At 44.9% G+C, this 12,951-nt stretch overlaps 1 protein-coding gene across 1 annotated transcript in view; it reads left to right on the top strand.

Moving 5' to 3' along the window:
- iqsec3b (IQ motif and Sec7 domain ArfGEF 3b) overlaps positions 1-12,951 on the top strand; it is a gene marked incomplete at both ends in the record, with an annotated part of 61,741 nt that overhangs the window by 47,239 nt on the left and 1,551 nt on the right. The window contains 7 exons of the mRNA XM_080760792.1: positions 3,000-3,166; positions 5,799-5,938; positions 6,561-6,692; positions 7,283-7,382; positions 9,223-9,381; positions 9,929-10,021; positions 10,736-10,782. Of these exons, the coding sequence (XP_080616918.1) occupies positions 3,000-3,166; positions 5,799-5,938; positions 6,561-6,692; positions 7,283-7,382; positions 9,223-9,381; positions 9,929-10,021; positions 10,736-10,782 (838 nt within the window). The remainder of the gene's footprint in view (positions 1-2,999; positions 3,167-5,798; positions 5,939-6,560; positions 6,693-7,282; positions 7,383-9,222; positions 9,382-9,928; positions 10,022-10,735; positions 10,783-12,951) is intronic.

Raw genomic sequence — 12,951 nt, 5'->3', positions numbered from 1 at the left:
TGGCAGTGACTGTAGCGCCTACATTAGATAATTGACACTGGTTGAAAGAATGGGGTTAGAAATCGTGGGATAAAAATAAAAATAAATAAAAAAACATCAGTGTCTGGAGAGTTCCTATCTTCGCTGTCACGCCGCAGTGTGTCTGTCTATTTACTGCAGGTGGTGCGTGTCTTTTCCCTTCCAGCTGCACTGTTTGCATCAGTTCCAGGTGCCTGGCTGACACAGTGCCTCAGCCAGCCTTGTCCTTATCTCTCAGACCGTGGCCCCCAAGAGTTGTAGAGGTCCACATTCCTGATGTGTGATCAAGTGTCATTCATAACATTTTATGTGTAGAGGACAGACACCATCCAGGGCCTTTTCCTGCGTGTTAATGTTAGTGTCCATGATGTCTCAGGCTCAATACAGCAGTACTGAATCTACCGTAGACAGACACGGATGATTTATCTACACGTTGTCAAATGATCTGCCAGTTTCTGACCTTGATATGTCCTTTAAATGTCTACATTTCCATGGACTTCTGCTTGCTAAGCACCCCACACACACACACACACACACACACACACACACACACACACACACACACACACACACACACACTCACACAGTTTGCAGTCATATCAATCATATTGTGGACGTGGATGCTGGAACTGCGTATTTCTTTATGAACTGCCAATGGCTCTTACATCTAAATCAGCTCTGATTGTGGTCCAGTTTTGCAGTGTTGTTAGGGCTATTTACAGTATGTTGTCTACTTATTTGTTTTAAGCCTAAACCCCTAGATAACATTTTTATTCTGTCATGCTAGGAGTTGTGTTGTTTCAATCTCCCACCTCAAAAAGCTAATGCCTCTTGCCAAGCCATTAATGTAAGGCCTGTTTAAATAAAGGTTAATCGCTTCTCTCATTAATATGTGCCACCCATGCCAGATTGTGACCTTGATGTCCTTTAATGTCTTCAGATTCCTCTATAGTCAGACAATGTTGTTATATGCTGCGTCTGAAGTGGGACATGTCAGATGAGATGACTATACTAAACGGGTCACGTTTAATCCCTGAGCCAGCCAATAGCTGAATACAAGTGTCAGCGAAATGCCTGAAATGTAATTACACGTGATCGGGAGAACCACTTCCAAGCAGTGGTAGTAGGAGAGGAGAGGAGAGTCCACAATGGAGTTAGTTGCAACCCTGTTTTCACTGCAGGTCAGAACAATGCAAGGACTATACCACGAGGACCACAGGCATCCCCTTTCATGTCTGTTATGTAAAACAGTTGTTATGTCATCCGTTTGCAATGGGTTGTAGGCTGTCATGAGTAGTTATTTCACAGGGAGAGGTGTATACAGTGCCAGCTGGCATACAACTTTCATAATGACGCAGATAGGGAGATAGGATAAGCTAGTTTTTTAAATTAAATGGTTGTGTAATAATGGGGATACGTACAAAAAACATTTTATTTATTGTGATCGGGCTGCTCAGGCATGAACAGGCAAATGCACAGTTGCACACCCACATGCTCAGTTTGTCAAGTAGGCCTACGCACCACTCAGTAACTCATACACGAGATGATACCCATACTGTACCTTTACATAAAGAACATACAGAATGCTGCAGACACTTTCCTCTCTGTGTGTCTCTCTCTCTCTTTCTCTCTATCTATCTCTCTCACGCACGTCGCACGCACGTGTCTTCAGTGGCATGCAGCCGTGTGTGTCCTTGTGTGTGTGCGTGCCGTTCGTGCGCGTGCATGCGTGATAGAAGGGAAGCTAGGGAGCGAGTGAGCGCTGTGCTGTGGTGCGGTGCAGCTAGGGGAGGGTTACCACCAAAACGTGGGGGTGTGGGGGGTTAGTGAAGCCCGTAGGTGGTCCTAATCATGCACTCACTCTCTGTCTCTGATCTGACGACAGACGGGATATCGTTAGCTTAACTGAGGCAGAATGAATTCCCATCACACTGTCGACAGTGTCGTGCTCTACAGTCTCCAGAGTGGCTCAGCCTCTCGTCTGCCACGGAGGCTGTTCTTGTAGAAGTACAAATTTGACTTGAGTAAAAGTGCAAAAGTATTGGCATCGAAATGTACTTAAAGTACCAAAAGTAGAAAGTTCTCGTTATGCAGAATGTCCCATAACATGTTTTCAAATGTATAAATGTGGGGTCAATGTATGTTTTGTAATAATCAAAATCTACAAGTAACTAATGTTTTCCAATAAATGTAGTGGAGTAAAAGTACACTATTTTGGTCTGAGATGTAGTGGAGTAGATGGAAATACTCGATGACACTACAAATACCTCAACTTTACTTGCAGTACAGTACTTAAGTAAATGTACTTGTTACTTTCCACCACTGCCTACTATACAGCTGCACTGCAGTGCTGTAAGGATGTGATGCCTGTGGCCAGTCACACAGTGCAGCATCACATGCTACAGCTGCCCCGCAGCAAACTGACAACTAGTTTAACACCGGAGAAGACGCGGCCGGTGGAAGCTGAAGTGCAAACACCAACAATTATTCCTTCCGGAAATACCCGTTGGTCAGCATAAAACCATACAGCATCATCACCGGCCCCAAATAGCATGCCTAAGCAACAAATACACGTTTCAAAGCATTAAATTGCAGCCACTGTGCTCTTACAGAGCTGTGTACTTACAAGTGCACTTGTAGAACAAACTCAAAGTTCGAACAAGGACTGAATTGAACCAGGAATGCAACTGTCTCAGAGACTATAAGTGGAGGTATGGCAAGGGAGCGAGTAAAATATAACTGTTACACAGGTGAATCATATAGGTGGTGGAATGATGATGTAAGATGCTGATTGAACCTGACTTGAATGCTGCCTTCGGGTATGGCATGGCACCATAGTAAGGTCTGGGAGGTTTTATTTTACAGACGGGTAAAAGGCCATGGGGCTGAAGCCCCCTTTGATGTCTATGTGTGCACGTGTCTGCAGTCCTGTTCATCCTGAATAACACGTTGTCCTACATGTGTGTCGCCCTCATCCTCAGCCAGCGCTACTGCATGTGCAACCCAGACGTGGTGCAGCAGTTCCACAACCCGGACACCATCTTCATCCTGGCCTTCGCCGTGGTCCTCCTCAACACCGACATGTACTCGCCCAACATCAAGCCCCAGCGCAAGATGGGCCTCGACGACTTCATACGCAACCTCAGAGGTAGCCGTGTGCGTGCATGCGGGAAAAGAGACATATAGATGAGAGGAGAAGACATGTTGTGCTGTGCTTCTTCTGTTTTTTTATCATCCAACCAAGCATCAAAAGAACAGTAGCAAAATATAGGAAATGAAATTAAGAGTGAGAAAGAAAGTGTGCGTGTGTGTGTGTGTGTGTGTGTGTGTGTGTGTGTGTGGGGTCAGGGTCTCTGAGGGGAAGGGATGGTATAATGAATTGCCGATGTTTCAACATTTATCACAAGTGGTGTTTGAACATCAGTATTTTTTAGATCTCACGCACGCACGCATACACTGACAGTCACATACGCACGCACACACACACACACACACACACTAAGGCTGTACCCTAGCCCTTATTTTAGGACTCGAACTTCGGCAGGAATTTTCGAGTGAACATTCGGACCAATCATAACACAATTTTTCGGGCCAAACAAAGAATAAGAAAGTAGATAAAACGGCAGGTTAACAACACGTTTTGTTCTTTGTAATTATTTGGTCCAAAATATTGTGTGTGTTGTCATGAATTTGTCACGACAAGAGTTGGCTTCGTACGACGCTTAAAGGTCTTTAAATAAATAAGTTTTGAAATGCCTATGGAGAAAATGAAATAGAGAATAATTTCCTGGGCCACTCGTCGTTCTGAAAGGGGGGGGGGGGGGGGGGGGGGGACTGCGACACTCTATTGTGCAAAAGGATGCCTGTTTAACAGATTAAGCAGGGCGCAGCAGGGAATCGAACCCCATCCCAGTAAACCAGGAGCTCCATGCCTGTGCCAAAGTGCTTAGTTTGCGACGCAACGCAAAAACCTACCCTAGTAGGAGCCCTACCCTAACAGCCCTATACCCTACCAGCAGTAAAGAATACAAAAACAGATACTTACCGTGAACCATCACGTTCTTCTGCAGATGACAGGCAGTGTCCACAAGTTAGGTGAAATGAGGTGAAATGACAGAACCGGACGAAATTGTGGCAGTCGACGCAAAAGACGCAACGCAAACGAGTGCAACAGCAGGCAGCCACTCTTGGCCCGACGCGACGCAACCGCAGGAAGCCGGAACGCAAACGCAAACGCAAACGAGCGCAACACCATCAGTACCCTGCTTAACCACACCACAGCGACAGCAAATAAACAATATTTGTACTCACTGCGGAGAAAGCAGCTCTTCCCAGCAGCAGCTTTAGCGTACAGTTCCTACCTCAATGTCTTGTGCAGGGAGGGGGGCATCGGTCTGGGACACTTCACATGGGCTCCAGGGTGGGGGTCCTCGGAAGCCTAAATTGGTGGGGCTGTGGGGCCCACGGACATGGCTCGTCTCGGGAACTACCCATAGATCCGAAGTCCCGTTAGTCCGAACATGCACTGCTCCCGTGCTTGCGGTTAGGTTTAGGTTTGCTCCCGTGCTTGCGGTTAAAAATGCACACACAAAAAATAGGTACGCAAATTACCAGAGGTATTCAAGGCAGGGTCCAGAGGAACAGAGACACAGGCAAGAGCTCCAGGGTAGACAAACTAGACATCATAACAACAATGTATGAACTGACAAAGTGTGAGTGCAATGAGTCCAGTTATATATGGGGCAGGCTGATTGTCAAAGTGTTCACAGGTGGGATGACGAGGGGGTTGGAGACAGGTGAGTGAACTGACTGTGTGAGTGGAAGGGAAAGTGGGAGTGGCCAGGTCTGACATGGTCTTTGGAGAGACAGATCCTAACATATATATACATTTTCCCCCAACTTTTGAAATATGTTTTCCCTTCAGCTTTGAATGAAGTTTAAGCCCAACATTGTATTGTGCGTTTGTGACAATACCAATTTTATATTGAAGATGAAGTGTTAGCATGTTTAACCAAATGGACCCTTACAGCTCTCAGGGTACAAATGGACCCTTACAGCTCTCAGGGTACAAATGGAACCAAATGGACCCTTACAGCTCTCAGGGTACAAATGGAACCAAATGGACCCTTACAGCTCTCAGGGTACAAATGGACAAATGGACCCTTACAGCTCTCAGTGTACAAATGGACCCTTACAGCTCTCAGGGTACAAATGGAACCAAATGGACCCTGTCCACTGTCTGAAGAGTTTGAATGCCAGTCAAAAAGACATCATGGCAATACGAGGTGAATTAATTGATTAATCCTGGCGGGGAATAAGATGATCCCTGAATTAGCTGCATGCTAATTTCAGTTAAACCTTTGAGCCATGCAACATGTGGACTGAAAGTGCTATGAAATTGTTAACACACACACACACACACACACACACACACACACACACACACACACACACACACACACACGTACAGTACAGTACAGTACAGTACAGTCGCACACACAGATGATTTCCCGTTAAAGTCTCTAGTCATAGATGTTGTGGTTATTATCAGTTTGTCCAATGTTACTCAAACTGAACTTATACGTGAATGAGTGATTCAATGTCGACTAAACATTATTCATGTCGGTTTAAGTCATGGAATTTTGATCAATCTTTCAACCCGTCTTTAATTCCTACAGGGACGATTTTCGTCTAGACTTCAAATTAATCAGTACTTTAAGATGGATTAAAAATGGATTAAAAAAAGGCTGGCCTTCCATGCACCCGCTGTGTTCCCCCAGGGGTGGATGACGGGGCTGACATTCCCAGGGACATGGTGGCAGGCATTTATGAGAGGATTCAGCAGAGAGAGCTACGCTCCAACGAAGACCATGTCACCTACGTCAGCCGAGTGGAACAGTCCATCCTGGGACTGAAAACTGTGAGTCCGTTATTAGTATGCTAGATGTGTGTGTGTGTGTGTGTGTGTGTGTGTGTGTGTGTGTGTGTGTGTGTGTGTGTGTGTGTGTGTGTGTGTGTGTGTGTGTGTGGTGAACAAACATGTACTTTAATCCTTGTGTAAGGGCCAAATGTCATCACTTGAAGTCTTCTACCACTTATCTGGAATTGGGTTTGCAATATTGTTCGTGTGCCACTCACGTTTGATCTAGCCTACTTGATCTTGTGTTGTCTGGGTGTTAATTCCATTAACCTCTAGTGCCTCTTAAGCCTTATTTACACAGTGCAAGACAACCTTATGAGCCAGTGTTTTTGGCTTTTGGACTTAATTTGGAAAGTCTGTAGTAGGCTGTGACGAGCCACTTGGCTAATGCCTTGTGAAATATCCAGCAGTTCGAGTCACGCTGCATCATTACAGTAATGCTTCACAGCTTTGACTGGCTGATTATAAATGCCCAGAGTCACGAATGATGAACCATAGCTTTCCTTATACAGTAGTACAGTAATATACAACTAAGGCTTTATCTCTCACTGTCATCTCTTATCGCACTCCTCTCCTCTGTTCTGCCATCCATCTACTCCTCCTATCTACTCTCCCACTGTAGATCCTGGCTGTGCCCCACAGGCGTCTCGTGTGCTGCTGTCGTCTGTTTGAGGTTCCCGATGCCAACAAGCCTCACAAACAGAAGCTGACCCAGCTGCAGCGGGAGGTCTTCCTCTTTAACGACCTGCTGCTGGTAAGGATGCTACGGCCTGTAATTACTATAGTCCTGGAGGAACACACGGGCACCAGGATGCAGTCCTTCAACATACTGTAAGAATACATTAAATATGACTGTGGAAGGAGTAATTAATTTCAAATGACTGTTTTTAATTGCACACTTTACTAATGTTAGAGACTTTAGACACTTTAGATAGCATGCATTAACATTCTCTACAGACACAAAGACTCTGCTTTTGACTCTTCCACGGTCTAAAATCAAGTACAGAACAATGAGAGTACATTAACCACTTTCAGCCTGATGTCCCTATTTTGGGCATATCATTATTACAAAAATAAAATCATAAATTATTAAAATAGCAGATAGATCTAGTACTTGTAGACACCTGAGTTTACATATTGTCCACTTATGAGGGAGTGGATGTACTGTCCTTTGGAAAAATGTCTTGTCAACAGTCCTGTCAAGTCAGTTATAGTCAGTGGGATAAACTAAATCACGCCAGATCAGATCTGTATGGTCCTTTGGACCCCGAAGGAGTCATCTGGTATCTATCAGTCAGTGTGTGACACCACCAACACCATGTGGTGTTTCTGTCTACTCTACAGATCCTGAAGCTCTGTCCCAAGAAGAAAAGCTCAGCCTCCTACACCTTCTGCAAAGCCATGGGGCTGCTCGGCATGCAGTTCCACCTCTTCAGCAACGAATGTAAGAAGTTGCTACAGCACACGCAATACTATATGTAGTTTCCAGCAACGTCTCGTCATAGAGAGCCCCCTCTCTCTGATCTCCACCCCCTCGCCGTATTGTGGGGCAAACTGAACCATAGCTGAACGTGGTGTGGATGACAATTCACACGCTTTGCGTTTGTAAAATTACTCATTTGCCGACTAAAGATTGAACGGAGTACAAGCTATTAGGAAGAGAGCTTTATATCTCCGCAAAATCGGAGATGAACACACGTCACTCGTCACACAGAATGGAAATATTTTGACAGCTACTGCCCCACTTTCAAACTTAACTGTTAAATCTGTTCTGCAAGCTTGTAGATGGATTACAATTATACTAAGAGTGATTATGTTTACTTGTGTACTGGAGATTATGGTATTGTAATTTTGCTGTAAATATTATTAGAATGTATAATGTTTTGTATTTGATTGGGTGTTTTTTTTAACTATAGTGTCACTGTATTTTTTAGAAAAGTGGTGAAAACTAGCACATGTGCTAACACACTGTAAACGATGCATCTACAATTTGTACAACTGTGCAATGAGCAATGCAATTGTTATGTCGATATCAAATAAATAAACATAAACATATAAATATATAAATAAAATCATGACATGACCAGCTAGACACCCAATTAAAATAGAAACCTCATAGATGATATAAATGTATATGTGGCTTAATTAAATGACCAGTGCTTGGCTGTTATGCATCCACCGGTCTGTGCGCCGTCAGCACTGGCACATTAGCTGATACTTGATTGTTTGATAGCAAGTCCAGACAATAAAATCCTCCCTTCTAAAGTCCTTCTGTTATGGCATGACAAGTTAAGTATGAACAAATCTGCACCATTAAAGTAGTGTAATAGCATGGAAAAGTCACTGTTTACATTTACAAGCTCGTCATGTCACTCTAGCAAAGTGATTGATCTGTCTCTCCTAGGGTCCTACTTGCCCCACAACAAGGATCTGGGCTGGAAGCGACAAATGTTTGCGCCCGTTTTGTGATATTTCGCTGGGCCCTGTACAGCAGCCATCTGTTGTCGTGTTCATTCCCTTAACCAAAGGCAAAGCCTCAGTTTCTCCTCTCTTCGTTGGCAGAGCGATGCATGATATACTTTGGAGTCTTCTGCAGCATCTCGCTGTCAACAGGATTTAAAGACGTAGTTTGTGTAGTTCTGACATTTCCCTGACAGAGTGTTCACTTATACCCACTACTGCTGCCAGGCAACAAACACCTACCAGCTAAAAAGCTGCAAGCATACGTTTGGGCCAAGTGTTCCTAAGCAACAGAATCTTTGAATTAGGACATGCTGTAAACAGTGGTAGAGGCACATTTACTGTAAGTACTGGACTTAAGTACAGTTTTGAGTTACTTTTACTTATATTTCCATGTTTTGAATTGATATATTATACTTCTATTCCACTACATCAAACATTGTACATTATTTGTTATTGTAATTATTTGACAGCTGTAGTTACTAGTTATACTTTTCCGATCTTTATTACATATATATATTAACCACTTTGGCTATTCAAAAATAGCAGGTAGTTTAACGATTGTGGAACAATTTGAGTACTTTTTTTAGAATAAAAGGTTGCGATGAAAGCACTCAAAGCAGTGCACGTGGCATTGTCATGACGATGATGTGTCCCACCAGACTACGCCCATGGCATCACCATGCTAGTCCTAATGCCTTAGTCCCATGCTAATGATGTGTCCCACCAGACTACACCCATGGCATCACCATGCTAACCCTAACCCACCAGACTACGCCCATGCATGGCATCACCATGCTAAGTCCTATGATGTGTCCCACCAGACTACGCCCATGGCATCACCATGCTAAGTCCGTTCACGTCCGAGAAGAAACAGCTGGTCAGTTTCTGCTCCCCCAGTGGAGAGGAGCTGAGGAAGTTCGCCGAGGAGCTCCGGGAGTCGATCGCCGAGGTCAACGAGATGGAGCAGATACACATCCAATGTAAGCAAGGACACGTCGTACAGTACGTCCATCAAACACATACATTTCACTGCTAATGGGGGGGGGGGGGGGTGGCTTAGGGGTAGAGTGGTAGAGCCATGAGGTTCCCAGTTGGATCCCTGTGGGCTCCCCCAGAGTTAGTGTCGAAGTGTCCTTGAGCAAGACCCTGAGCCCCTCATTTCTCCCGATGTGCAGGTTGGTGCATTGCATGGTTTCCTCCACCATCGGTGCATGAATGGGTGAATCATGTAATGCACAATCTATATGTAAAGCACTTTGGGTAAAAGCGCTATATAAGTGCACCATATGAATGCTGATGCTGAGAATGATGCTGGGAAGTTCTGACCAAATCTGACAAGGAGCATTCTTTTGAACCTACTAGCATATTGGCAATATTGAACTATTCAAAAAGATGTCACAGGAAGTGATTTTTCTTTGTATTTCTTTTTTATGATTTAACCTGTATTGAGATACACATACTACGAAGTTGAAGGAAAAATGTAATAATCAAAATAACGGACACAATCATTTCTTTGGGGTCCCGTAGGGGAGATGGACCGGCAGCAAGGTATCCAGCCACATGGCGTGCACACCAATGGCAGCCAAGTGGAGACACATACAGGTCACGGATCTCCTCTAGGTACTGCCATTTTGTTTGTTTGTTTGATTTTCTTTGCACACGGCACAACACAAACATGCTAATTCAGACACGGGAAGCACACACAGGACATCTGCCCTCCACTCAAGGTCAACTGGAAAGTAGGCCAGTCACGTTGAAACCACGGAATGAGAATGAAACAGCCAAAAAGGTCCCTGCATGTAACAATTGTAGAAATGAGTCAATTAAACGGGTTGAGAATCACTGCTATAGCATGTAAAAATCTTCTCTCACGGGGGTCCCTGTCATTATCTCTTCAAATGGGGGTCCGCTGGCTAAATAGTGTCAATTTGGGGGTCCTTGACATGAAAAAGTTTGGGAACCACTGCTTTACAGAACTGCTTCTCAAAGTGGGGTCCGGGGACCCCCCAGGGCTCCTTGAGGTGATTCACGGGGTCCACAGCAAAAAAACACAAGCTTATTTTATTTCGCATCTATTCGTAAATATTCAATATAAAGGCAAAAAAAAAAGCTTGTAGATCTACTATTTTCGAAAGAATGCTGACAAACTGATATACAACACAATATGCTCCTTGGGGGAAAATCTTTGAGAATCACTGCTTTACAGCAGTCTTTGCATCAAAGGAGACGTCTTTGTGTTGCTGTTTCTCGGGACGTGTTTTGTTCCATTTAATGCAAGAACTTTGCCTTCCCGCTTGTTAGTGACTTACGCATGCAGCTGTCTCTCTCCCACAGGGCAGCAGGATGCGTACGATAAAAGCGGCAACAACAATACAGTTGAGGTGAGTGTGTCACGTGCCCAATTCTGCTAATCAGGTAAGTGTTTTTGTGTTTTGGTGGTGAATGGTGTCAGTGTTTCATCTGGGCGAGCGTGTGGTCAGTCAGAGAATGTGCTTTGTTTCCGAGAGGAGAGTGTTTTAAGTGCTTTACGCTTCGCTTTATCAAAACGGCGCCCGTGGCATGCCCACGCTGTGCCGCCGAGAAGACACAGCCTGCTGAATGGAGTCTGCTTTAGCCACTTCAACCTCGGGGGGGGGGGACATTTGCTGAAAAGATCTACAAGCTCACTACGCGTCACATTCTGCACCAAACTTCTTGTCTTTGAGATGACGGGCCCTATGAATAAACTTTTCTTTTTTTTTTTTTTTTTTTTTACTATTTTGAAAAAAACAAACACTTTAAAATACTTTAATAGCCGATCAACATCAACACGTTGTGAACTTGTAGAACTTTTTTCTTCTTCAAAATAGTAAAAAATAAAAGAATAAAAAAAAGTTTAGGCATAAGGAGAAAGGCAAGAGCGCACCAAGTATAGAGCGTCTAAGTGGCTCTCCATATACTGTAGACTCTCTCTCTCTGCCTCTTTCTCTCTCTCTTTCTCTCTGCCTCTCTCTCTCTCTCTCTCTCTCTCTCTCTCTCTCTCTCTCTCTCTCTCTCTCTCTCTCTCTCTGCCTTATGAGAGGATCAGTAAGGGCTCCATCACTGGCCGGGAAGCATTCCTTATTTCATCAGCTGCCGCTGCTCACCAGCCTAACAGTATATAAGCCTTTACAAACCCATCATAAGCCCAGCTGCTCTTACATATACATCTAAAGCCAGATTTAAGCCTGATAGCAGTGTGTGTGGGTGTGTGTGTGTGTGTGTGTGTGTGTGTGTGTGTGTGTGTGTGTGTGTGTGTGTGTGTGAGAGAGTGTGTGCGCGTGTGTGTAGAGCCAAACGAATATTGTATATTGGTTTGGCTGATATATACCAGCCATTCATTTGACCTTGTGTGTCCTGATTTTTAATTACTTTCAGCCTAGCCCTTATTTGGAAATGTCATATAGACTAGATAAAGAGGGCTCATCATCAACATGCTGGCTTGTGGTGGACATTTTCTTCAAACTGGATTTTATTTTCATCTAGCAATTTGTAAAGTCCATCCATCCATCCATTCATCTTCAACCGCTTATTCGTAGTCTGGTCGCGGGGGCTACAGCTCCACCAGAGTGTTCCAGATGTCCCTCTCCAGAGCAACATTAGTGACTTCCTCCCGAGACGTTCCAAGGCCAGTGAGTCGATGTGTTTCCTCCTGCCCCGGGGTCTCCTCCCAGTGGGACGTGCCTCATTCTCTACCCGGACTTCACAATCCACCGGTTTCCTGCTGAGAACCATGGCCTCAGAATTGGAGACGGTGATCCTCATCCCAGCTGCCGTACACTCGGCTGCGAACCGGTCCAGTGAGAGTTGAAGGTCTTGGACCGATGGTGCCATCAGGACCACATCATCTGAAAAAAGCAGTGATGCAACCCTTAGCTCACCGAGCCGAATACCCTCTCCACCACGACTTCGCCTCTAGATCCTCTCCATGAAAATCACAAACAGGATAGGTGACAATGCGCAGCCCTGGCGGAGGCCAACCCCCACCGGAAACAAATCCGACTTACTCCCGAGCACACGGACACAGCTCTCGCTTTGGGAGTACAGAGATCATGGCCCTCAACAAGGCCCTCACCCTATATTCCCGCAGCACCTCCCACAGAACCTCACAGGGGACCCGGTCATATATGCCTTCTCCAAATCCACAAAACACATGTAGACCGGATATGCATACTCCCAGGCCTTCTCCAGGATCCCTGCAAGAGTATAGATCTGGTCAGTTGTTCCACGGCCAGGACGGAATCCACATTGCTCCTCCTGAATCTGAGGTTCGACTATCGGCCGGACCCTCCTTTCCAGCACCTTGGCGTAGTCTTTCCCAGGGAGGCTGAGTAATGTGATACCTCTGTAATTGGCACACACCCTCTGATCCCCCTGTTTAAACAGTGGGACCACCACCCCGGTCTGCCACTCCCTCCCTTTAAAAGTCAAGTGTAGTTTTGTTATTATTTCCATTGCCATCTCTGTACTTTTGTCTGCTTTACGACACTTAGCATATTATTTTAGTTAAACTGGTTTAACCTCAAGGCTTT

The sequence above is a fragment of the Protomyctophum bolini genome, assembly GCF_963924005.1.
Source record: "Protomyctophum bolini genome assembly, chromosome: 4".
Lineage (NCBI taxonomy): Eukaryota > Metazoa > Chordata > Actinopteri > Myctophiformes > Myctophidae > Protomyctophum > Protomyctophum bolini.
The sequence above is the reverse complement of the archived record's forward strand: the minus strand, read 5'-3'. Positions and strand labels throughout refer to the sequence as shown.